The 26,692-nt window shown below is 26.3% G+C and overlaps 1 protein-coding gene across 5 annotated transcripts in view; it reads right to left on the bottom strand.

Moving 5' to 3' along the window:
• Nucleotides 1-26,692, bottom strand: part of LOC111040396 (potassium channel subfamily T member 2) — a 175,206-nt gene that overhangs the window by 68,647 nt on the left and 79,867 nt on the right. For 3 of the 5 annotated variants that reach the window (XM_022324303.1, XM_022324305.1, XM_022324306.1), the window contains exon 3: nt 25,903-26,079. In XM_022324303.1, coding sequence (XP_022179995.1) covers nt 25,903-26,078 — 176 coding nt within the window. In that variant the 5' untranslated portion in view covers nt 26,079. Of the gene's footprint in view, nt 1-6,786; nt 6,969-25,902; nt 26,080-26,692 lie in introns of those variants that run through there. The other 2 variants (XM_022324304.1, XM_022324308.1) reach the window with 1 other exon arrangement.

Here is a 26,692-nt window from a genome sequence, read left to right as displayed (position 1 = left end):
ATAATAATATATTTATTCATTCGAATAAGACTTGTAGAAGCTCAATACTTCAATAACTGAACAGATCAATTTAATAAACTTAAATTAAATAAAACAAAAGTATAAACAGGTATTCGTGAGTAAAATGTAGTGGATGAAAAGGATAACAACAGAATTAAAGTAATTATTATCGATATAGACGATAAAGTGATAACATTTATATCACTTATTAATAGTTACCACTTACCTATAGATTCTATAATGAAATATTGAGTATCAGAACTCTAAGCGAATCTTATTTATCATTATTTTATATGGGCTTGAGGAGAAATCAAGGTCAAGATAATAATTACATAGAGACGGAGCTCTAGATAGGGATGAGTTCTTTACAAAATTAGTATTTTAAGATGAGATGTAAAAAAAATGTGGGCATTTCAGATTAATGATGATGAAGAGGCACTTAAAACTGGAGACGGTCTGATAAATATTGAGGGAGAATATCTTGTAATAATTGGCTTATAAATATTTTGCTTAACTTTTATTCCGTTTGGAGCCATTTTTCATCGGTAACAATTTATCGTTGCTTCGTAATAAATTGATCTAAAGCCACATCGTGCACCAACGTACAGAGGGAAGCGAGACGAGTGCCCAACACCTTGTATTACTATTCTAATAGTCATTTTAAGATCACATTTTATGTACCTATAACTGAATATGTAATTCTAAAAGACAATGTATTTTAATATAACGTGTCTAAATAGAATAAACTTTTTTATTGCATGGCTTATTATGGACTACAATTATTGACCAATGAGACTGAATGCAATTTTGTCTATAAACGCCATTTCTCACATCTCGATGTTCATTCATTAAAAAAGTAGAACCAAATCATAAATTCTATGGTCTTTGAAAGGAGCTGCGAATAAAACAAGATGAAAATAAAAAAAATAAAAATTACTAGTATGTTATGTACCGTATACTAATATTAGTATTATTATTATTATAATACATGTTATATAATATGCATATTATGTTATTGTTTTATTTATAATATATTAAAAATGTATTTTTTTTTAATTTAGCGAAGTCATAAATATTTCATTTCTGAATTTATTAAAACTCGTATATAATATTATAGTGTAAGTTTATCGTATATCGTATCTATGTTGTAAATGTTATAATAGTAACCAGAGCAATAAAATCACTGGTATTTATACGTAAAATATAATAAGTTATAATATTTAAGTATCAATATTATTATCATTTTTAATATTTATATTAGATATAAAACCTAGATAATCGTTATATTCATTTTAGGATGGGCCCCAACAGACTAAAGTTTATATTATTAGGGCTTCGACCCTCGTTATTAAGACAGATTATCAATACATTGCTTAATGTATTTTATGAGTATCTGATGATTTTTTTTTTGAACTAGTGAAATATGGATCAATATGTTATCAATTTAAACTATATAGTATATACGTTATAATATTTACTAAATTAGGTACATTTAATGATATTAAATTTAAACTAGAGAATATTTTAACATAGTTCAGATTACCATTGAAGTATTGTAAGTACTCGAAGAATATAATATTTATCATACATCTAATTAAACATGTACAATGAAAAACAATTATATTTCAAACAAAGATAAACTTACACAAATCAAATCAATATTAAATAATGGCAAACTGGTTTAATTTATGGTAAGAGTAATAATAAGTCCATTTTAAACGAATACAGTTAACGTTATAATTGTTTTTAATAAATATCAATATACATTTAAATTCTAATAATGAGAATGATAATAATTAGTGAGTCACATTTTTGAATTATAAACATTTTTAAAAGGCAAAACAGTAAAATATTCTAAGTACACAGCGCGTAGGTATGTTTTTAATATTCAATTACAATTTATTTTTGTTAATTCAACTTTAGAAGAGCACGTCTCTGAGAGGCTAATATAATACACAATAACTTAAATAGGTTAATTTATATTTAATGCATTTCAATTTCTACTATAGAAAATTAAATTAAGGCAATAATCCAACTTTCAAAAAGTGGACAAGTAGGCACCACTTTGATACACAATAAGATTCAAATATAACTAATCTTTGAGTAGGTCACTGTAATGGATGGGTTAGATTTTAATTCAATGATGATTCAATATGGATATGAAAATTGATTCTCATCGAAGACGGTTTGTCTGGCTATATTTCAATTTACAAACCACCTATATTTATTTATTGTATTTTTCTAACTCTATTACAGTCAATTATTGTATATGATTAAATATATGTATGGTAGGCAATAAAATGGCAAAACAATTGAACATTATATAATTGTTTTACTTTATAATTGTTATAGTTTTTAAATTTTCTTGGTTTTGAAGATTCATGTCATTTGACAACAATTTGATCAAAATTTGAACTTGAAACGTCTATATTGTGTTTTTAATATATATATTTTTTTAATTGCTATGAAAATAATTTACATTTTCAAGCTTTTTCACTGAGCCTGGACATGCCAAGTTTTATTCGTGGCAAGAAAAATGTATGGGGAACCTATTGTATTACATCTTCAAGATTTTTTAAAATTAACCAAAAATGTTATCAAAGAAAAATTTCAAATATCAAATATCTGTAAATTGTACAAAAATAGATAAAATATTTTTTGAACTATTTAAACTAATTTTTAACTGTGTCTATTAAGTATACTAATAAGTTTATTTAATATTATATAGTATGGTAAATGACAATAAAAATAATCAGACATTTTCAGGACAATATCAAAATTTTTGTCACGTCATCGTTTGTATAAGGTTTGTGACTATTTAAAAGAAATCAAAAATATTAAGGTTATTTTTTTTTTTTTTGAAAAGGGTTTCAATGGGTTTAAACGCAGGATTAGGAATGTTGAGTAGAACGATAACGACTTACGTCATTTAGAATTGAATGAAACACAATGGACACGCAGTGGAGTGCACCAAAAAACGTTTTAGATGGTTTTGTGATCTTACAACCAAGTACACCATTTACTTGCTAGATAATAAAACTATTAACTTAGTAACTATTTTAAATCACCCGGTGATAATAAAATAATATTGTGTTTTATTTTATGACGTCTGGCACTAAGTAATTCAAATATTTTATAATTTGTTTGACACTACAATAATCTTAAAATGTATTTATAGTTTTGATTAGTTTTATATTTATATAATGTAAATTGTAGTGCTTATATAGGATAAAATACTACATTATATTTGTTATATTATTTGTTTATATTGCTAGGATCATAGAGCTGAAGAAACATAATCCTCTAATTTTTTTTTTTAAATTTGATTCGTGGTTAAGTTTTTTATTTTTACAATATTGAGTTATACCTTTCATATTATGATTTTTTACTAAGTTGTTTTCAAATAAATTCGTCAATTATTTAAAAATAATTGTTTGTAAAAGTTAAAAAACAAATATATTGTATAATATTATAAAATGAGATAAACTAACAGAGTTTTGTTAAAAATGCTTATAATATTATATGTTTGTATGTTCTCCGGCCTATGCATTAAGTCATCCTCCCCCCATTCCACCAATAAATGCATCTGTTAAATATAATAGGTTTACTATAAAAATCATATTTGTAAATTGCCTATTTTGAATGTTTCCAAAAACATTTCTATCAAATTAAGTTTTGTTTCAGTTTAAAAAATAAAAATAAACTGTATCCTAAAAAATTTGTAGCGTAATGTATAAATTAAATTCAAACAATTTTTTTTAAAAATACAAAAGTTGTTTAATTAGTCACTTTTTTTCAGCTACGCCCTGTATAGTATCATTCTGCATAAAATAAATAAATACCTAACCTAAGAATATCGATGTACAATGATACGTAGTCATATTGTAGTATTAGGACTACTAATATGAAATATACCTAACTATTTAACAGAATAATTATCAGTCTGGTCGTATTGTATTAATAGGTTAAATCAGACACTCAGACTTGGTAAGTCCTGTGGGTAGGTAATATGACTAATGCTTTGTGAATGAACCAAGGTTTTCTAAAAAAGTTTCAGTCGAGGTAATTGAACGAATCTTGATTTACTGACTCCGGATGACGGACCGAATTCATTGAGCATTTTCGTAAAATCAAATATACATGCACACATTTGTAAAACTTTCACGGTTTCTTCGATATAGAAACCTTATTTTGTATGCGAATTGCTTATTTTTTTTTTTTATTCTGCTTTTATAATAACAACATAACTTGATTGGTTTCTTTGTAGGACTTGTAATTTGAACTTATCATTTTGCTGCCACCTACTTTATAACAAACTATGAACACAATGTACAAAACAATAAATATGATATTAACATTATTTTTTTGTTGTTGTTTTTGCGTCATATAAAATAATTGTCAATATAATTTAATTGTGTCACGTCAATAAAATATATTGAGGTTGATATTCATTATCCGATTTGTACCTACCTATGTTACTTTGAATTTAACACAATTCAATCTAGGTAGATATAATATAATAAATACCTAATAAAACAAACGTAAGTTAAATATAACAATATTATGTAAAAAAATGTAAAGTACACATAAACCCACTTATTAACCTGACAATATGTTGTGAAACACTGAAACTAATAAAAAATAATGTGGTTTTTAATCACCGCATAATATAGCACGTCAGATATAATACCTTCGTTTTGATTTTTTTTTTTCGTTTTTTATAAACAAAAATTTACCATCGTGTCCAGTTTCGGGTTTAATAATACGTTTGGGACAAATAAATATTGTAGCATAATAATATGATTGAAAAATACATCGCGTGGACAATAATAAATAAATTGATAAAAATAATTGCGTATATCCTTCAACTTGCGTACAAGCCACATCATCGTGAATTCGTGACGTACATACAGCACAAAAGCCGTCGTGAGCACCTACATATTTAATGATTGGCCGTTACCAATAGCAAATCACTGCTTCATCGGTGTGAACAGTATTTATTCATCACTTACGGTGCCATTGGGATAGGAACCAGCTGACTTTTGTGCTACCAAAATTTAAAATTTATCTCAAAACCTGGAGTTATTCTCAAATTGGACAGACAACATAAACCACAAGTTTTCGGGATACGACAAGGGTTGGGAGAAGTTGGAAATAATGAGATTTTGGGTGAAAGAGTCATTAAGGGTTGATAAAACATTTAATGAAAACATTCTGAAATATTAATGGACAAAAAAAAAAACAAATTTAGTATATTGAACTCAATTACGGAAATAACACGGGAGCCGCTTATAATAAGATGAAAATAAATTGCTTAGAGGATGAAGTACTTCATAGTATATAATTTATAGCTTACTGCTTTGTTATTATAGCATATGATATTATAGGTATAGGTCTTTCAAAAAATGTATTGGAACAACATTTTAATGTCTGCAGATTTACATAATATTATTGTTATTTATTCAGTATATATATATATGATGAGTAGTCTGGAATTTGGTCTAGAAATGATTATTGCTAATATATAGTTGTTGGTAGTGAATAGGTATAAAGTTGAAAGTTCATTGTATTATCTATAAATACAAATGTTATACTTAATATATTCATATAGTCTAATTGTACCTATAACTTATGATCGTTTTGAACTATGCACCTAATAATTTCATTGATCTGTATTTATACTATACAACAAATTTTAATTCAAAAAATTTTAATCGATATAGATAGCCTCAAAAAATAATAATATTGAAAATAAATTTTTGTTCCAGAAGATCCTTTATATTTAGACCTAAAACATCTTGTTCAATAATAATGATTGAGCCTACTATAAAAAATATATACGTATGCACATAATATATATGACTCCTAATAAATAATTTATATTGACCAGTTACAATATGAGTATTGGTGTGTATTGCGAATTCAAAACACATGACGTATCAAAATGGTTTCCTATTTGAAATCAAATTCTGATAAGGGTCAATAATATCTTATTAATATTTCAATGTAATAAAAAATTAGGTATAGCGTTAAAATAAAATAATATTTTCATTTTATTAAACGTATAATCGATTTATATCGTACCTGCATAGTCGTGAAACTTGGGTAATTAGGCGCCTACTATTATTAGGTAGGTGCCTATATATAATAAATTATACAAATTACTTTGGCTCAACTCGAGACGTCAATAAAGTATGGGTTTATGATAAAATTGACGTTTTGTGTGAAGTGTTTCAAAATAATTGAAGTAACTGTTTGAAATAAAAAAAATAGAATACATATAGAAGAAATACGTTTTTGATTACTAATTTATCACCATAATATGTTTTATTGAGGAGAATCACACTAGCCTAGATATGCAATACAATACAACAGAGAATATGAAAAGATTAAGATCCGATATGAGCGAGCATAAAACAATACTTAAGAGGTATTACAAAAGAAAAAAAAGAAATGCAAATCTGTGCAAAAATCCCATTATTTCCGAATAATTTCTTTTGTAATATTGCTTTCATTGAACGTGGGGTGGCTGTGTAATAATAACAATATTAATAATACCGATGAAAATTAAAATTATAAGATAATAATATGACGTCGCTCTACAATCGCACAACATTAAAACGATTGCAATTAAAATATTAATTGATGATCCGGATTACCAAAATAATAATTACAATAACTTGCTGCCATACAGGTAATCCGAATAACTCATAACTATAAATAACTATATAATATCTATAATATCTAATAATAATAATACCCTTAGCGAGGTACACACGATTTTACCTGGGTATCCTATCGTAGCTGTCCCAACTCGTCAAACAGTTGTATGAACTGTAGTTGGACGAACCCATGTGGCGTCCGTCCTGTTCCCATTTCACGCACTGTGCGCCACGTTTCGACAGCGGACCGCCCGAGTCGCGCGCCGCAGCCGGTCGCGCCGGCGTCAGCATGACGTCACGCGGTCGGTGTCGCGCGCGAACGTTACGCCGCTACCGGCCGCGGGTCACGTCCTACCTATGCGCACACTACCCGCGGCGACACCAGCCCCCTCTCGCCGAGACCAACCGCGTGCGCCCCCCCCCCCAAAAAAAAAACTATTCGCCAAATGTTTATAATAATATCCGATATTGCCGTGCTTTACCCAAACCTGGCCAAATCGCCCTCCACCCCTAGCCGGACGTCACCGTGACGTGATTTTCCGTCCGTTTAAATTGCGATAAAAAAAAAAGCGCGGACAAAATATTCAACGACATCGCGAGAGTTCGAAACGTTCTGGCGGGATATCGTGAGTGCAGACGACTCGATCAGAGAGTTCGACACCGATAAAGCGAAATTTACTTTGCAAGTTAATTTAGATTTGGTTTCCTCCTACGACAAGGCCCGCGGCATCTGATCTGAACGTCTAGAAAAACAAATGACAACCTGAGTAATATTATTAGCCGTACGTCAAAGTCGCGGAAGACTTTTCTCCGCTGTTTAGATAAAATTAGAAAACATTCGAAATTGAATTTTTCACTGTACTTATTCACATATTATTCATATCAACGTACCTCGTTTCTAGTCAAAATCATTAATTTACTACCAATCAAAATATTACGTGTTTACTACAATTGTTGTTCTGGTATTATAAAAACGTATCCTTGACACACTCCTGTGTTTTTCCGTGAGCACATCTAAGAAATCAAAGTATTTATTTTTCATCACTTTAATAATCTATTAATTCTGAGAAAATAAAACAATTTTCGAGATTTGGACTGTGGAACATACAACCGTATTTGTTTTAATGTCTTCAACATTATTTTGACGTTTTTCGTGATTCCTTTTCCCCCAATAACACGGAATAAAAAGTTATCTATAAATATTAAATATTAAATGTGTTTTATTTCCAATCTGTTATTGATGTATGGAGAGTGAAACTTTTTGAGTTTTATTTCCGATACTCTACCTTAAAAACCACATTGGTAACCGAAATAATTGTAATAAAAGCATTCGTCATTATAATACTAATTATACCTTCATGTACCTCCACCTAAATCTTAAATAAAATATTGCTAAGTTCTAGAAATAATGTATTTTCGATACGTCTCACAATTCTCGCTTTGGTCTAGAATAATCAGCCACTACTTAATATTCCTATCGTACCTACGAACTACACACAAATCGACCTAGATAACTGGGTCGTTGGAAACATTATAATATACAATATAAAATAAACGTTCTTTTATTAATTCAAAACTACTTGGAAGTGTATAACCTGCGTTCCAGTTGATTACATTATATTTAAAAACGAACTACGACTCAAGTTTGAATCATTGAATAACACGTTATAATATAATGTATAACTTTTATTGGAGGCATGATTTGAATGGGCTACAGGTATTATAGTGAAGCTGAATAAGCAAAAACTAGGTGATGCTAATGAAGTTATATATTCGTGTAAACGAACGAGATTGTATTATAATACAAATAATTAATCAGGTACGAATACGACACGTCGACCAACTTAATTTGAATCGTCTTGCATTATAAGGGTTTAATTATAATTTAATATTTATTTTGTTATATTATTATAATATGATGAGGTAGTAAAAATATATGGAATAATTGTATTAAAGTTTAGCGATCAACGTCATTAGGCGGATAAAAGATAATATTATTATAATAATTATTATTTCATGGAAAATATTAGCATGTGCTTAAAGATTTTTCCACGGGAATACACAAATTTAATAAAATAAAACAGTTAAGTCTACGGAAAACATCACAAGCTTGAAATTTCCATATTTTTGTAATAATTCAAATAACATGGTGGAGAGTACCTACACGTTTTCGTAATAATTGGAATAAAGATTTATCTGATTTTTTTCGGCCTTTTAAACTTGTAAGTTGTTTTAGTTTTTGGCTAATACAATTTATTTTGCGTGGGGTAGAATTTGCATAAGAGATAAATCAATCAATGTTCAATGTAATTGCCATTAAACAACCTCAAAAATCGTAAGTAAAATGTTTAAATTCGTTCCGATGAGTTATCATATTTATTTTGGTACTTAAGTATACAAATATCTGCTCTAATCTAACATACAATAATGGTGTAGTCTAGTGCACCAACATACAATGTTATTATTTATATTCATTAAAGACGTATCATAATATTGTTCTCATATTTTATTCTTAAAATTTAACTTACTATTTTAATGAATTACAAAATATAAATGTCATCATGAAGTAGACTAGTGGATATTTATACTTTTAGGATGGACAAAATTCAATCTCGGTACTGAATCATTTGATTTATTTATTTTAGATTTATCTAAATATAATACATAATATTTAAAATTAACTTGTTATGTTTTATTACAATAACACTTATATTTTTAATTTTTACTGAAATCAATTTTTAATAGTACATTATGATGTGAATAATACGATTTATTTAAGATATATATTTTTCTATTTATCTTTTTAAACTAGCCTTATAATTTAATTTGCAATTTATAAATACTAAGTTTTGTTGAAAGCTGCACATCAAAACTTATATCTTTGCAAGTCTCGGTTTTCTTAAGTTAAATAAAGTTTAGATTACATACTTAGCTTCTTCTTATAAATAAAAAAAAATATTAATACACAAGAGGTAAATACTATGTATACTTTGAACATTGAGTTTAATAAAATATTGAATACCTACTTTAAGTCACTAACAGTTATGTTATTTTCGATTTGTAAAGTTTGAATATTGAGTTTGTATATTGTAAAATACGTACTTATTCATAATTAAAACAAAATAATATTTAATTACAAAAATATTCTGTTAACAAAGAAAACATACAATTCTATTAAGTTTTAACTATTTATACTTATGTACTCGTGTTTATTGATTATTATTTAAAGGCGTGGGATCAGATTATTTGAGGTCTAGAACAACTTACCTTGCTAATTTATGTGTCTACACAAATAGGTAGTTAGGTATAGTTTTAAAGGACAACAATATTATATATATATATTAAAGTTATTATAATATGGTTACCTACATTGACCTATTGAAGTTTTCAAAACTCAAACTTAACCATTGTTATGCGTTTATTTAGAATACAGATATTAAACACGGTGCTTACAAAAGTTATAAATTATTGAAATCTATAACTGCAGTACCTACGGTTTCAGAGAATAACTGATTATTACCTATTGGGAAATACGTCAATATGTATTATTTCGTTTTATTCCGCATAAAATATTGTATTGGAATATTATTTTACATTTAAAACAATGCGAACAATTTATTTCATTAAGCTAGTCAGTCATATTCATATATAATGTAGTTCGATTACAATGTGCCGACCTATCTTAACTATTTGACTCATGCAATATAAGTAAATATAGCTAACGTAGTATATTTTGCGTTATATTATATATAGTAATATAACTTATAAGTATATTAAAGTTATTATAATTAGATAGTATATAGATATCAATATAATAAGGGACACGATAAAATCTCATGAACTTATCAACAAAAATCAGTAATAGTTATACCGAACTGAATAACAATTAACAATAGTAATTATAACTTTATAATTAAAATGTTTAGTAACCTATTTTAACTTAGTTTCAATAAAAATTATTACTATTTATTATTGTGTATTATTTTGTTCATTATTCAGTTTTGTATGTTTCTAAAAGCTATAAGCTAAAAATGTATAATGACTGGCTTGTCTAATTCAGTATTTTAAATAAATCAAACCGCATATGGGTTGTGGGCATAATAGTTAATGCTGGTTTATGATTAATTAAAATGTTTAGAACCTCACAACTTATTACAGTATAAATATATATAAATAACACTATTATGAGAATAGTATGGGAGCGTGATAATTTATTCACAGTTATAACAAAGACAACTAATCAAAGTGTCACTTTTACTTCCGAACTTAACATAAATTAAAGATTTAAAAAAAAAAATACATCTACAAAGTGATTCTTTTAACCGTAAATACTCACTTTAGGAAGGTATCCCAAAAAGCATTAAAGTGTATGAAACTATTATTTTTACATAACTTAAATCTATTACAAAAGCCCAAGGAAAAAAAATTATTTTTATATTTTTTTTATCATTTTAAAAGTTTAACTTTTTTTGAATGATCACATGATTCGTTAGCATATCATAGCAATATATTTTGCTGGATATAAATTTAACTTTGAACGAACAGTTAATTAGTTATACCTAAGTATATATAGCCACAGTGGAGTGGTACCCCGCAAAACCTTAGTCCACAGTCCACTTCTTTGCTCATCAAAAAACTTTAAACAATTATTAGTTTTAAGTTATAATTAATTATCTATTCGTCGAAATTTGATTTTAGTTCATCGACATTTTCAAAAAACATTGTGCATATATGAATATAAAATTAAAAATGTGTGCTGTCAATCAAAAATTAAAAACTTAAAAAACAATTTGTAATTTTAACGGTTCAAAATACCAAGCACCTAATATAATTTTTTTTCAAAAATGTTGTTTTGTAAGGGATCCAATTAAAATATATTTCAAAAACATTTTAATTTTTTAAGATAGTGAGTGTTAAATGTTGAAAGAATCATGTATTATTATAACATGTAACATCATGTAAAAATATATTCCGCAAAATGCATTATATTTTAATCCGCAAAAGAACTAAAATATACGTATGAATGAATAATTCTTCGTTTAGTATTATTATTTTACTTACAGATCTTATATTTTGTATAACATATTTTTAAATAAACGATTGTTGATAGTTTTGTTTATGTATTATTATAAGCTTTAAATTGTGTACCTATAAAAATAACGCGTATAGTAATAAGATAAGCGAGAAGCGAGAACACTATTATTCAAATATTATTCTTATTCAGCAAATAGTATTTATTCTAATGAGATTACTAAATAAATACTTTAAATTTAAATTTCAGGTAAATCGCATATCATTGTAACGTGTAAGCTATTGTTGAGTAGGTATTGTAAAAGCATAACAATATTAGAACGTTTAAGAAGCACAAAAACTCGTCTGCGATGAGGTTGATTCGGGTCGTGACTTGCGGGACGAGTGTATTAATGTTTAATATAAAGTTGTCGTATGTGTGGACCCACGCAAATTGCGACTTGTGGAGATGTGCTGACGTTTAGATGTGTTGTGTGTTATTTTTCTTATTTATTTATACATCACAGTGATTTTTTGTTCAATAGTTTGTTTTTGTTTTTTCTTTTTATTCATTCGTCGTTGGCGCGGGGATTGGAAAATGGAATCGATTGACTGACAGTCGTAAACAGTTTGCTGTAAAACGTACGTGCCTTTGTAACACGCATTTTATCGCGAATTGGTAGCGACAGAGTTAGTTCTCATTTGATTGCAAACATAATACACCCCGTCAATTAACATTTAACTCCGGCCGCCATTGAAGAACAAAACGTTATGGCGTACGCAATATGATTACATGTATGTACAATATACGTGCATAAATTCTTACGAATTATATTATTTAATACGACGTATGGAACGTGTCTGCCGGCGTTCGTCGTTTCCAAAGAGTAGAAAATCGTGTTTCACTCGACGACGACGACAGTCGGCAGTAACGCCTGCAGCAAACTGCGAGGTGTTTGTGTGTCGTGCGTGCGAGCTAACAAATGCTGACAATCCGACGTGGTACATTTATTATTTATACATATATATATATATAAATATATAATAATATGTTCTACCTAGTTGTTGTGTACCTACTGATTATTATGTGGGACACCCGTCGAGAGACCGAAATACGAAAAACATTAAGTGGGTTCCTACCTGATGTATTAACATTTACTGTCTCCTACATAGGACCGAATGAGCGATAAGCCCTTTTTACACGATATTTCGCCGTGGGAGTTGCAGGGCGTTAGTAGATCGGGTTAAAACCACGTCATGATTATTTTTCAACATATTAATCATTTTTACACGAAATGTTAAAAAAAAATTAAGATGGTTCACAAAAGTTATGAGTTCACGATATACTCCTTGCCGGAGGGCCGGACACAGCAGTAAAATGTCAACGTAGTTAGTCAGTCTTAATCAGCACGCATGTTCCTGACGACGCTCGTGACGAAGATTTAATTACTAACCATAAACTACACGCTTGATGTGAGGATTTGAATCGGTGTTAACGGTACTATGCGATGAAAAGTTAAAGGAAAAAATTTATAATTTTAACTTTTTACTCTTACATTTTAATATTATTATCTGACGTGATGGTTGGGCTATATTTTATTAAAAAAAAAACAGTCGTTGGGAAATCAAAGGCTGTGGTGACAAAACTATTTAACTCACAACTGAGTCTGAGTAATAGCTGTTGTTTTCCTTCCAATTATATGCATTTACTATTTTTGATTCAATATTCACACAATAGCAATACACTCTTAGAATTAAGTACATAACATGGTATACCTGCGTTATTCACATTTTTTAAGCTATAAATCATATTGTATAATATTTAGATTTTCCAACAGCTCAAATAGTTAAATCTTACACGCCATTTGAAATTTTAAAATAATTCTGTTAATTTTATTACTATTATATTTAAAAAAAAGAAGTGTCTTAAAAAATAATTCAGTCGGCAATATTTTATTGAGTAATGAGTATACATTTCATTTATATTTTTAAAGTATAGTTGTAAAGTATAAATTGCTGAATAGTACAACATATACAATATACATATTACATTTTTTTAAATGGATTAAAATATTAAAATATTAAAATTACCTATTTAAAATGTTAAGATTTTCACAATACTATCAAAAATTATTACTCGCTTATTTAATATTGTTCTCTAGGTCTAATAACTGTTCACTTTATAATGAACAACTTTTTTTTATAAATTAGGTATATGAATCACACTTCCCAATACAATTGATTTAATTTAAAGATACTTAACTTTACTTTTTTACAAGTAACTTTATGTTAATACTTACTATAAATTGAAAGAAAATATTAAAATGAGCGATTGTTATCTAAAGTCAACCTTTTAGAATATTTTATTGAATATTATTGATGGCAGGCGCCATTTTTTTAGTAGTTGTTCGTATACACAGTATTAATATTTAATATATTATACAATGCGCACCCCACTAGGTACCTAGCTATTTTTTTTTTTAGCTATACGTTATACTTATATAATCACGACTAATGGCTATATAGATAATGTTAAATACACCATACATTATCATCTTAAGTTATGATGATGATAATATAATATATTACTGTGACACTATTGGTTATTATAATATTATTTATTTTAAAACGGAAGTGATGCAGTGACAGACCGAGAAAATGAAGAAAGAAAATACTGAAAACGGAGGAAACATTAGGTAACTTCCATACCATTTGCAAAATTTAAAATCAATTTTTATTTTACCTACCGCGGTAATAATAACCAATTGACCAAATTTATTGATCTATATTTTAATATTATTCAATGATACAAATATTTCTGTAAGGTTTTAAATAATATGGTGCGTAGTACCTAATTAATTTTGGAGGAAAATGTTTACAACTTTCAAATTTAGAAAGCAAATAAAATAAAATACTACTGTATTTTCATATCAAATGTTTAAAATTAAGTTAGGTCCTCAATTTATATTATATTAAAATTTAAAATATTTTTTTAGAAGTAAAATTTAATTCTAAAAAAATATTTTTGAATAATTATTGATACAAAAATGATTGTACAATTTTCGATATAAAATAAATTAGTTTTAAAATCAAAATTATATTTTATCAAATTAATATTCAAATATTAATAAAACTGGGTGGCTTCTTAAACAGATACACCTTGTGTTTTATTTTTAAATAATAAAATTGCGTGTGTTGATATAATATTAAAACACCCAAATTCTAATTAAAATAATTGCTAAGGAAAAATGTATTAAAAAAATTTAACAACACACACAATTTCTAGGTAATAAGTGTATTCTAAGAAATACATCAAGTCCACAAATGCATATTTTATTATAATTGAAGTTTTTTCGAATAAGTACTTAACAATAATAAGAAATTTTAAAAACATATTGTACAAAATATTTTTGTATAAAAATATGGGTAATAAATAATGGTTGACCATAAAGTAAAATTAGTTAGGTATTTTAAAATAAAGCGGATTTTATCTTTTCTAAAATTGTGATGAATACCTACAAAAATGACGATTGTCATAAAATCAATGGTAAATTATATTTTGCTATTTCCAAACTAACACAATGGTGAATTATTTATTTTCCCTTGAATCTCAGAGAATGTAAGCAGACATTTCGAATGGTATACGATATACATGTACAACGAAAACAAAAGATTCTTCAGTTAAGTATCATTTAATTTATTTTCTTCTTCAGAATATTTAGATCATCTGGATTAATATTTATTGAATTGAGCGAAATAAAATGTATTTATATTTTGACTATAAGTATTAAATACCTAATGTAAGAACTGACAAATTATAAATATCTTATATAAATTATAATTAAATTTAGTCAACATATTTTTTTATTATTTAAAACTATTGTGCTTAGAATTCAGAGTAATAATTATTGTTTAATTTATTAATGTACATTTACATTATTTGATAGGTTTGATTGGAACAAACATTTTTATTTATGTTGCAATTTATTAGCACCTCTGTATGTCTTATAAAAATTTGTGTTAAAATATACGTATATAATTTAATAAATTATTGGTAAAGGGTGATTTTTTTAAAACTCGTTGAAATAATCGTTGGTACCGAATTTATATTAGTATAATTACAATCTTTTTTGAAACTCAATTCCATGATTTTAATTTTTCATGATGATAATAATATTATTTTAATCACACTTTTGCAATTTATAATAATTATGAATAAGAGTACTTTATACAATTATTTTAAACCTCAAAAATAATCAAATATTGAACATAGCGCTGTTGGTAGATTCTATATATACTTACATAATAATAAAAATTACTAGTATCATTAATAATCATTACTCATCATTTATAGATACGAGTAAAATTAATAATATAATATACAATATACTTGTATTTGTATATGCTTGAAACAAAGAGAAAGTTAGGTTAGGTACCTAAGGTATCTAACCTAGCCTAAACCTAACCCAACCATTAAAAATGGTTAAACATAAGTGTAAGACACAATATTTGAATTGTATTTGAGACTTATCTACATTTTCCAGGCCCAAATTTGTACATGAGTCCAAATTATTATTTTCTCCAGCTGGCATATACCTACATAATTATTATATTAACAGGCATAACGAAACTTGAAAAGAAACAGTTTCATTATTTAGTTATTGTCCCTTGACATAACATTTAACTTGGATATACATATATTAAACATTTGAATGTGAAAATATATTCTAATATAGTAATGTGTTTTCAAAATTGTATTTTACAGGTAACATGTTTTATTATTTTCATACAAAAAAAAACAATTTAAATGTAAGCATCAAACTCATTACGCAATAATTAGTCAAGAATAATAATTAAAAAAACTACATCACTTAAAAGAATAAATTGTGTAGCATGTCCTTGAAAAAATTCTAAATACTTCACTGGGGAGATAGAAATAATTATTAAACATATATTCTGAAATGCTCTTATACTCTTTACTCTCTATGTATGCCAACAAAAAAATAAAGCTCTTCTGCAGCATAAGCAGGTATGCAGAAATTGTAATCTGTAAAGATTTAATTGGAATTATTACCAAAAATGATCTACAGTGAAACCACTCCTATAACAAACGCCCCTCAATATTGAGAACCAACTACAAACTTTCTACTACTTCTGGATAGCGGACACCTCTAAATAACGAACACATTTTCAACAACTGAGAGTGTCTGGTGTTTAGAGGTTTCATTGTATAAAATATCTCTATAGCTTATACTTAATAATTAGTAAAGCTCTTTAATATTAGCATAATATATATAATATTAAAATTGTAATTATTTTGAATTTAATGCAGCTGGAAGGTATTCAAAAATATTAAGTATTGATATTATAGTGCACACTCGCTGTTTGATTGGCTCTAGTGACGAATTTAGTGGACGATTTTTTTTCTGAATGATTTAATTTGTTTTTGTAACAATACAATCTGTACAATTATTGTTATTTATTATTATTTATTATTTTTTTTTATTTTTATTATTATTTTTACTTAAGTTTAGTACATAAAATAAATGAGTGTTGAAATATGTTAAAAATTTAAAATATTTAACATTTAAATTATATGTAAAATGTTTTCAAATGTTTATTTGAATAAAATCAATTAAAAAAAACTTATACGATTTTGCCATGCACCCAATAAAGGTCTTTTGTACATTTCGATTAAAACGACCTTATGGATTTAAGTAAAATGCAGTAAAATATCTTCTTTTTTTATACAAGTTAAAGATAAGTAACCTGAATTGTTTGAACATATTTCATACATATCCAAAATAAATTAATGATAAATCATAAAGTAGAAAAAAAAGTAAGTAGGTATAAAATAAAATTGTCAATTTCAAAAAACATTGTATTGTAAAATATGAAACGCTAAGCTCCATCTAGTGGTGTACTAGTTTATTGAAAAATGTACAAAGCAACTAGCAGCGTAATGAATAATTTTTAAGTTATAACAATAACATAACAACTTGTAATGAAGTAATAATTAGTTACCTAATTTTCTTAATACACATCAAACACAAAAAAATGAAATATTTAGTGATGGTAATGAGAACAGCAGTTTAATATATTATGTAGTCATACTAATATAGATACCTCTAAGTGTATTTATTGGAAACAAAACAAAATATTTTTCATTGAAATGATTCAATTTGGTGCCAATAATAATATGTAATAAATCAAAATGTATAGTACTTTAATTTTTATAGTTTTTATAGTTTGTATTTTATTAAAATTTATAAATTATAACTTAAGATTTTCAGATAGTTTAATGAATCATTAATTTTGTTGTTGATACTTATGCACATTAAAATAATAGTTTTACAAGATGGTTAACAACTTATTCAACAATTATTAAATCTCAAATGGTTTGTAGATTGATTTTCATTTTAGAGAACCATAATCATTCAAAAATGCTATCAACGGTATGATGACTGAGACTGACAAGTGACAAGAAACAGAAGTGGTTTTTCCACTTTTCTCAATTACCAGCCTTATCCGGCCTAATATTTAAATTTGTATACATTTTAGAAAACATAATATGTTCTATTATGATTTATGACCATTCTTAAAATAATAGTAATAGATTTTGAACAACTTCTAATACTGACTGCTCAACTTACATTATTTATAAATTACATAATATAAAGTATAAAATCACTCTCATTACCATTCTTATAATATCACGTCTCTCAAAAGCAAATGACAAAGTCTTAACCCAACTTCAGATAAAAATAATGACTATCAACATAACACACTAATCACAAAACAAACGTTTAAAGCTACATGGTAAGGAATTCGGCTACTTAATCTATATACAAAAATATAGCACTTCTTAGTTCTTATGAAGACCCACCTATCGACTAATGCCAATAACAATATTTGTTGCTCGTCTGTCAGAGCAGACCATCCTGATGGCACATCCTACAGTGGATCTACAATAATAAAATAATTGTTAATTTTAAATTCTGAGATGGGTGATAAATGTATTGATTTTTCAATGAAAAGTGTTTTTTTCTGTTTGTCATCACCTTTGGGCCAGTTAAAATGCTTCAATATTCAACTTCAGGGGTTGGTTTTTGATAGAAAATAGAATCTAGTTAGTACTTTGGGTTGCCGGGTTGGTCAATAGTAAAAAATTTACCAGTACTTTTCATAATCACCGGGAAAAACAAAACATAAGGAAAAACGCGAACCAGTATTTGACAAAATCAATACTTACTGAAATTTTCACAAAATGTTGATTGATTGTCATTTTTTACTACAGATAAAATAAGAAACATATTTTGACATATTTTGAGCTATTCGTTGACTTTTAACAATTTTTAGTTTTATTTTTTTATAAATGTCGTTAAAAAAAATATCACTGGGTTTTTCGTTCTGGACGATCTTCTTTTATTCTTCAAAGTTTTTCTAGCTACCCATGCTTTCATATTTTGATTATGTATTTTTTTATCTTTGTTTTTGTGGTATGATATCTGCTATCTCTGTTGGTTGTGCAGTTGTGCCCATATCTGTTCATTACATCTTGATATTATATTACTTTCTTTTCAACGATTCTGTCTTCCTTCAAATTTTCAAACTTACATTGCTGTTATTGCATCCTGGATGCATTTGTATATTTTATTTATGGTTATCGTTGAACTGTGAATGTCTAAAGTTGCTATTCTACTAAATGGTCTAAATGTGTGAATTTTGTATCTATACCTCCGCGTGTATATTTTTTTCATTAAAACATGTTGATTTTATATGTACGATGTATTAATCGCAATCACGTTGAAAATAAACTCGGTCAAACATTATGTCAAAAATATTTTTTTAATTTAAATATTTAGTAAACAGTGTAATATACGGTTTTTATTGTTATTACATTTGATTGAAAAGTATTATATGGGTTTCTTATCAATTACATTAAAAAACTAAATTTATTATATTTTAAGAAAAGTTTTCGATTTTTTTCTTTCTTAAAAATTTTTTATAGAAACCTCCGTTTATTTTATGGTTATTATTGTTGGGTTCTTTTATGGTCTCTAGAGTAATGAAAGTTTCAACTTTGTTTGAATTATTATAATTCACTCTCACCGCTTGAATCGTATTTTTTTAAATTGAATAATTTCAATGAGAAAACTGTTTATGTATTATTATTATGATTATTACATGATGTATATTTAATAGGTTATAGTATATACATATGATATGAAGTAATATCAATTTGAATGGAATATTAAACAAAAATACTTTGGGTATCTTTATGCAGGTACAAGGTAATTTATTTGTACATAGGTTTAAATCAATACAGATTACTACTTAAATGATAAAAATTGTAAGAATTTGAAGAAAATATGGTCCATAAGTAAAAGTAGGCAAATACCTATTTAAAAATTCTAAAAATCAGAATTTAAATAAATTCATTATAGCAAAGTAGAATTATAGGGGGTGAGTATGCTTGGGGAATTGCTCCTATGTGTAATTTTATAATTGCCTACATAATTACATAAAGTAATTTATGTTCAGTTTAAATAAATAAATTCAATAATGTATCATGTTATCATAACAAGAAACTTGTAAGGTTTATTAAATACATTAGGTACCTATGTGTATATACTATATTATATTATAGAACAGTCACATTTAATAATTACTGATAACCAAGTTAACACCTTTTTTATGATCAACTATCATTAAGTTTCGTTTATACCATCAAGGGATTCAAGATATAAGTAGTGGGATAAAAGAAAATACTTAAGACTTAAAAAAAAAATAATAATCCAAGCCATCATTAAAATAACGACGTTGTCATGTGAAAAAAAACCATTATCGTATATGCTCTATGGAAAAGACTCCGGTGAAGAATTTACGATGATTTATATTTAGTATTAATTGTTTGTCTTCGCCTTGATTGTCTTTTAAGTATAAAATATATATTATAACATGCACTTACTCTCATTATTTTCTTATAATAATATTTTAAAAAGAGGTTATCAGAACAATAGTTATGGACTTTTTCAAGTAGGTAGCTGATAGGTATTAATATCAATATTTTTTTTATTTATTTATTCTGCATGATCTGCCGATGTGTTAAAACAGGATGGACGTCATTAAAAAGTTCCACTAAAATGTCACTTTAATCCCGATATGTTCTGTCCATAGAGAAGAATAAGAAGTAAGGTACGAAGAGATGTTTTCGAAAGGTAAAGCTGGCTTGGATAAAAAAGCCATATTTAGTGGAATGGATCAACATAACAGTTGAGATTAATCATTAATAGTACCCATCTTTGATTCTAACAAATACATGATAATATGTGAATACCATACAACTTTAAACCAAATTTAAATAGAGGAATATTCTCTATCATAAAGATATCATTTGAAAGAAACACAATATCATGGCTACTGATAGTCAAAATATACCTCGACGTCTATACATAAATTAATAGATTGATGTACTTAGGTTTGAAGGTTAATGCTTAAACTTACACAATATAGGAATGTATATTTGCTTGCTATCCCTATATTATAATATGTGACATAATATGTCTAGAAACTTAGTAAATTATTTATACGGTTCATAGAACGTGACCATACAGTCTATACCTATTTCTATACTTTGTAAATGACATATTTAACGTAATGCTGAAAGTCCCTGGAGATTAAAATGAAACACTTTTAGTTTGTTGCCAATAATTGTATTGCGTTATTAACTAAATTTATAAAATGGCAGAGTTATTACACGACCGCTAAAATCTTTAAAACTTATACAATTCTTAAAAAAAAAATTGTATAAGCTACACAATGTACGTGGCATTAAAAGCAATAATAATAGTATTTATCATACTATGGACATTATATTTGTATACCTATATAATGGGAAAAAAAACTATTGTTGTTAGACACATAATTAAATCATAGACGATGAGGAACACCTCAGGATACGGCTGTACCTATAACTGTCTTATATATACCACTTTAATTTATTGTCTAGGCATGTGTCTTATTAAAAGAACAAACCTATGAATTTTAAATATTACCAATTTTACATCTTTCGGAATTCAAGGTTTTATTTTATATTAATAAATATAATAATTTGCCTATAATAAGCCTCAGCGATTCCGAAAATTTTTACTCTCTAACAAATTGAATTTTTTATAAAATAAATTTTAATGCATCATATGTAGGTGTCTACTTCCATATTTAAATACAATTGATATAGTAGGTAGGTAATGTTAATCCTTTCTTTTTGCTTATGAATAATTGGTAGTTTACGCTTGGAAAAAATATAAAAAATGTCTGCATATTATTTTGAAAATGATGTTTCTATAAAGCATAAAAAGTTTACAATATTATAATTTATCAAATAAATTGTCTGAATTAATTAGTCTTGCGCTCAAGGCTTATTTTAGTTGAAAACAACGTTAAAAATGATTTGAAGCTTAAGAAAACAGTTTTAATTCCCGTGTTTTATTATTGATGTTGTAAGAAGTCTCAACTAGGTAATAACAACTTTTTAAATCTTTGAAATAAATAAATAATTAACGTTTAAAATAGTTCACTCAAACATATATTATTTAAATCTACGCATTTCAAAAATTATAAAATATGACGAATCTAATAAGTCAACCGTATTGAACTTTAATTATTTCATTTAAAGGTTATTTTTTAAAAATAAGCATATTTTTTTTAAATTTTACTAACTTTTAGTTGATATCTACCTATGATAGGAGCTATATACTATTGATAGCTTGACAGTTATTCAATTACGCAATTACACATATACTTAACACATACATCATAAAAGCTTATGACAAATAAAGAGAAACAAAAAAAAAGGAAAAAAGAAACAATATACAGTGATATAAGACAGTTAAAGACGTATAAAGTAAATAGAAAAATAGTATTAACCCCCTTATATTAAGAAGACAGCTTCCAATAATTAGTTAATTATTTTTTTTAAATAAGTATACTTATTATTTTAAAATTATACCTACGTAAAAGTGTATAACCTCATAAACATCTAAGACAAATTATATTTTTAATCTTTGATGTTAATTTTTTTAAATTAAAGGTAATTTGCAGATTTTTTATACTACCATGGTGAATCATTGGCGATGGACATTGGATATTGGACTTATATACATTTTAGTTACTAATATATACAAATATTGTATAAAACATTAAATATTTCAATTACTTTTGATTTGAATTAAATTACACATACATTAACTGCCCATATTGTAAATTCAAGATAATTTTTCGAGTAAATACTAAATATGAAATACCTTGAATTACCAAAAAACAATTTCATTTAAGGTGACTGTTTGAAAAATAATGCAGTTCATACAAAATTATTATTTATTTTTAATACAAAAAACATATTTTAAATAAGTGCTTGGAATTTATATACTTGCATAGGTCTTTGTTTAAAACCCACATATTTGAAATTTTAAACGTCATAACAAGTTCGTTTCATGATGTCTGGATTGGTATTTTTTAATTTTTCTTTTCTACATAGAGATTTTTCGTTTCATATATGCATGCTGTATGTCAATACGATTATTTATAAACATTTCAAGTTGTATGTATAATACACCACTAAAACAAATATCTTTAAGGTAATATGCAATATTGTTTCCAAACCATTATTGGAAAATAAATGCTAATTTTTTGTAGGAATATAAATTAATGGCTTTATCATAAAAGTGGAGAGGTGCAACTTATTTGCATGTTTAAGTAAAATGATTAAACATAAGAAATACACTATAAGTCTGTAACTAAGTAATTATTGATGTACACATAATATTTTATGTCTAGGAATATAATGTGAATTGCATGGGTACACAATATTTGTATTATATGTTATTACCATATATTAGACATATAAATATAATTATGATATAGTTGATACACCTTCAAATGTATCGTATATCACGTCAGCTGGTTATAAAAAGTGTTAACTATAATAAACTACAATAGCAAAACACATAAATTTTGTCAAAAAAATAAAAATGTTAAATTATGTAAAAACAGTTCAAATGTCTTATATAAAGCAGACCCACATATTTTCCCCAAGAGTGTCTTCAATTGTGAATTTACATTTACGATCTCTTCTATTTTTTTTTTTTTTTTTTGGTATGCATGGTAAAACATGATTTTTTTAGAGGCTTATAAATAAAATATCTCAACATTTGATAATACTGAACAAAATACAAAATATTGTACACAATTGTAGATAACATTACAATCATATGTAGGTTGTAAAAGTGTCAATAAAAGTGTTATCATATAAGAATTCATAAATGCATAGCGTTTTTTGGTTTATGATGAAAATTAATAAGTGATACAAAACAATTATAATATTTTGTTGACCAATATTTAGGTTTATAATATAACTATTCCACCTCTCAACATCCAAATCTTCACTCTACACATCATTTTACGACTCCTCTGTACTTATAGTTATACTATTGTAAATATGTAAATATTAGTATGTTATTTTAATCACATTACTTCTGTAAATCTAAAATGACCAATTGTCAATTATAAATAGTACTAAAAAATACTTTGAATAATCACGTTAATCTGTTAAAAGTTTAAAACTAATATGTATACATCACTAGAGATATAGATAGCCTTAGGCTAGGAATGTCTTTTGTTTAAAATAAATATAAAATAAAAATATAACTATTACTTTATATACCTACGTGTTATTTTATTATGAAAAGTCAAATTTTTTTGTTGAATAATATGAAAGTATATGAAAATATTAAATGAATAGTTAATACCATTCTGTTAATAACTGAACATTTCTTATTGTATACAATTTTTATGTTTCATTGTTTGTATCTATTGTTTCAGTTTGTATTGTAAATAAAATTAAAACTGGTAACTGTGACGTATTTTATAATTTAGCAAAAACACAATAAATTGAAAAAACAACAACGAACTTAAAGCAAAAACTTAATTTAAATCTAATAAATATTAAGTAATATGGGTCTTATGAAAAAATTATACTCAAAATAGTTAAATATTATATTATATAATATTATCAGAAGCTTAATAATAAACAGGTAATAATACTAGTATGCATTAATTGTTCAGAAAAAAACAGATGAAATAAATAAATGTGTGTAATGAGTGAATTTCACTTTATTTTCTCAGTTTTTTTGGTTCCTGTAGTTAAGAACACCTTATTTAAGTGATATCTTATACTACGCTTATGAATAATTATGAAACATAAACAGTGAAAATGCAATGTCATATAATTTGTATATTTATAGTAATTTAATATACTTCTGAAAACATATTTATTTTGTGGTTATATTAGAGTAAATGTTAGGAAGAGTTTTTTGGAAACAAAATCAAGAAAATACTAGAATTGAATTTCTGTACATCCTACAGTAAACTATATCTTAATAACGCATGATTCTTACAGACTACAGTAATACTTAAAAATAGTTCAATCACTTTTGATCTTATCGTTTGAAAAGTGTAGGCCGTAGTTTCTAAACAGAAATCAATAAAATACAAATTCTTCGAAATAAACTCTGAAGTATCCCCTTAAAAGCTCTCCGACATAAAATTGACATGCAATAAATGACTATACAAACTACAGAGACATTGAAATACCATACTTCTTCTACAAGACTGAAGAAAAATTACATAGAACAAGTTGAATCTAAACTTCAAAACTTTGAAAGTTACTTGCAAAGTAACACAAATAATTGAATATTTTAAAATACTAGTATGATTTTGATGAGAAATAAAACATATGTATAAAAACGAAATCAATGGATCTATTTGTGAAACAAAGTTTATTCGCAAACTTAGATTATAACTAGATACTATTCATTAAACATAATTAAAACTGTGTTAATAATAAAAACAGTAAATCGATAAATCTGCAATAAAATATGATTGAGCTATTTAATTTAAAACGTATTTTACATCAGTAGGAGTGTATATTTTTTGTAATTTTTTTTCATTTATTGAACAGAAAACTGTTTATATAATATTATACAAATATATTATGTGTAACTAATTATTATACTATTAATTCACTCTTGAACATGGCGTTTCAAGTTACTCAAATACAAATACATTATATATTCTGACAACGCAGATTCTTAGTGCCTCAAAAAGTACTACTTTTAAACTGTTATTATTCATATTAAGAACGATAAGAATTAACTGCAATAAATCTTACCTGGGAATTTGCAAGGCAACCGCGTCTAGGCTATCAGATGGTGTTAGCGGTGGTTTCTCAAACAACCGGCTGGGCGCCAGTGTTAGCTGATGCCTGTGCCTCATGCCTCGTTTCCGGCGTTTTTTTATTTCCTCCTCACGGCGAAGGTTGTGCAAACGAAAAAAGAACATTGACATTCTGAAATAATTATATACATTTTTTTATAAAGTAATTATTTTAATATCAAACACAAAAAAGTTATCACCGGGGTTATTGCATTTGAAATAGGCAGGTCTCGTGGTATTATGAATACGAATGCGTTGAAACGAACAGTAGAAACGATTTCTATAAAAGACTTTATTAAAGACTTTTTTAATGACTTCAATACATTTAATACATTTAATTAAAGTTGAACGAACTTTATTTGAATTTTATTAGAATTTTGTGTAAATGTTACAGACTTGGTTTACCAACCGTGTTTTTTGATATTTATTTAATTATTTTGAATAATTCACTCCACTAACTTATAAAAAAATCTATAAAAACTCCATTTGACATCATTCCCGGCCTCTCCAAAGTAATAAGAAGTTTTCATTATTTGTATCAACAAAAAAATTCATAGGTGTTAATAAGTATTCAGTATTAATAACTATACTTTTAAAGAATATAATATTGTTATATCCAATGATTAATCTACTAACAATAGTTAAACAAATTAATTTGATTTATTATATATATATAATATTTTAATAATAACTTATTTAAATTATTAATTATAGCAATTAAGTGTCAATTTAAACCAGCTAACTCA

Source organism: Myzus persicae, unplaced genomic scaffold (assembly GCF_001856785.1).
Source record: "Myzus persicae strain clone G006 unplaced genomic scaffold, MPER_G0061.0, whole genome shotgun sequence".
In the NCBI taxonomy this organism is placed as follows: Eukaryota; Metazoa; Arthropoda; class Insecta; order Hemiptera; family Aphididae; genus Myzus; species Myzus persicae.
This window is presented reverse-complemented; position numbering and strand designations above follow the sequence as displayed.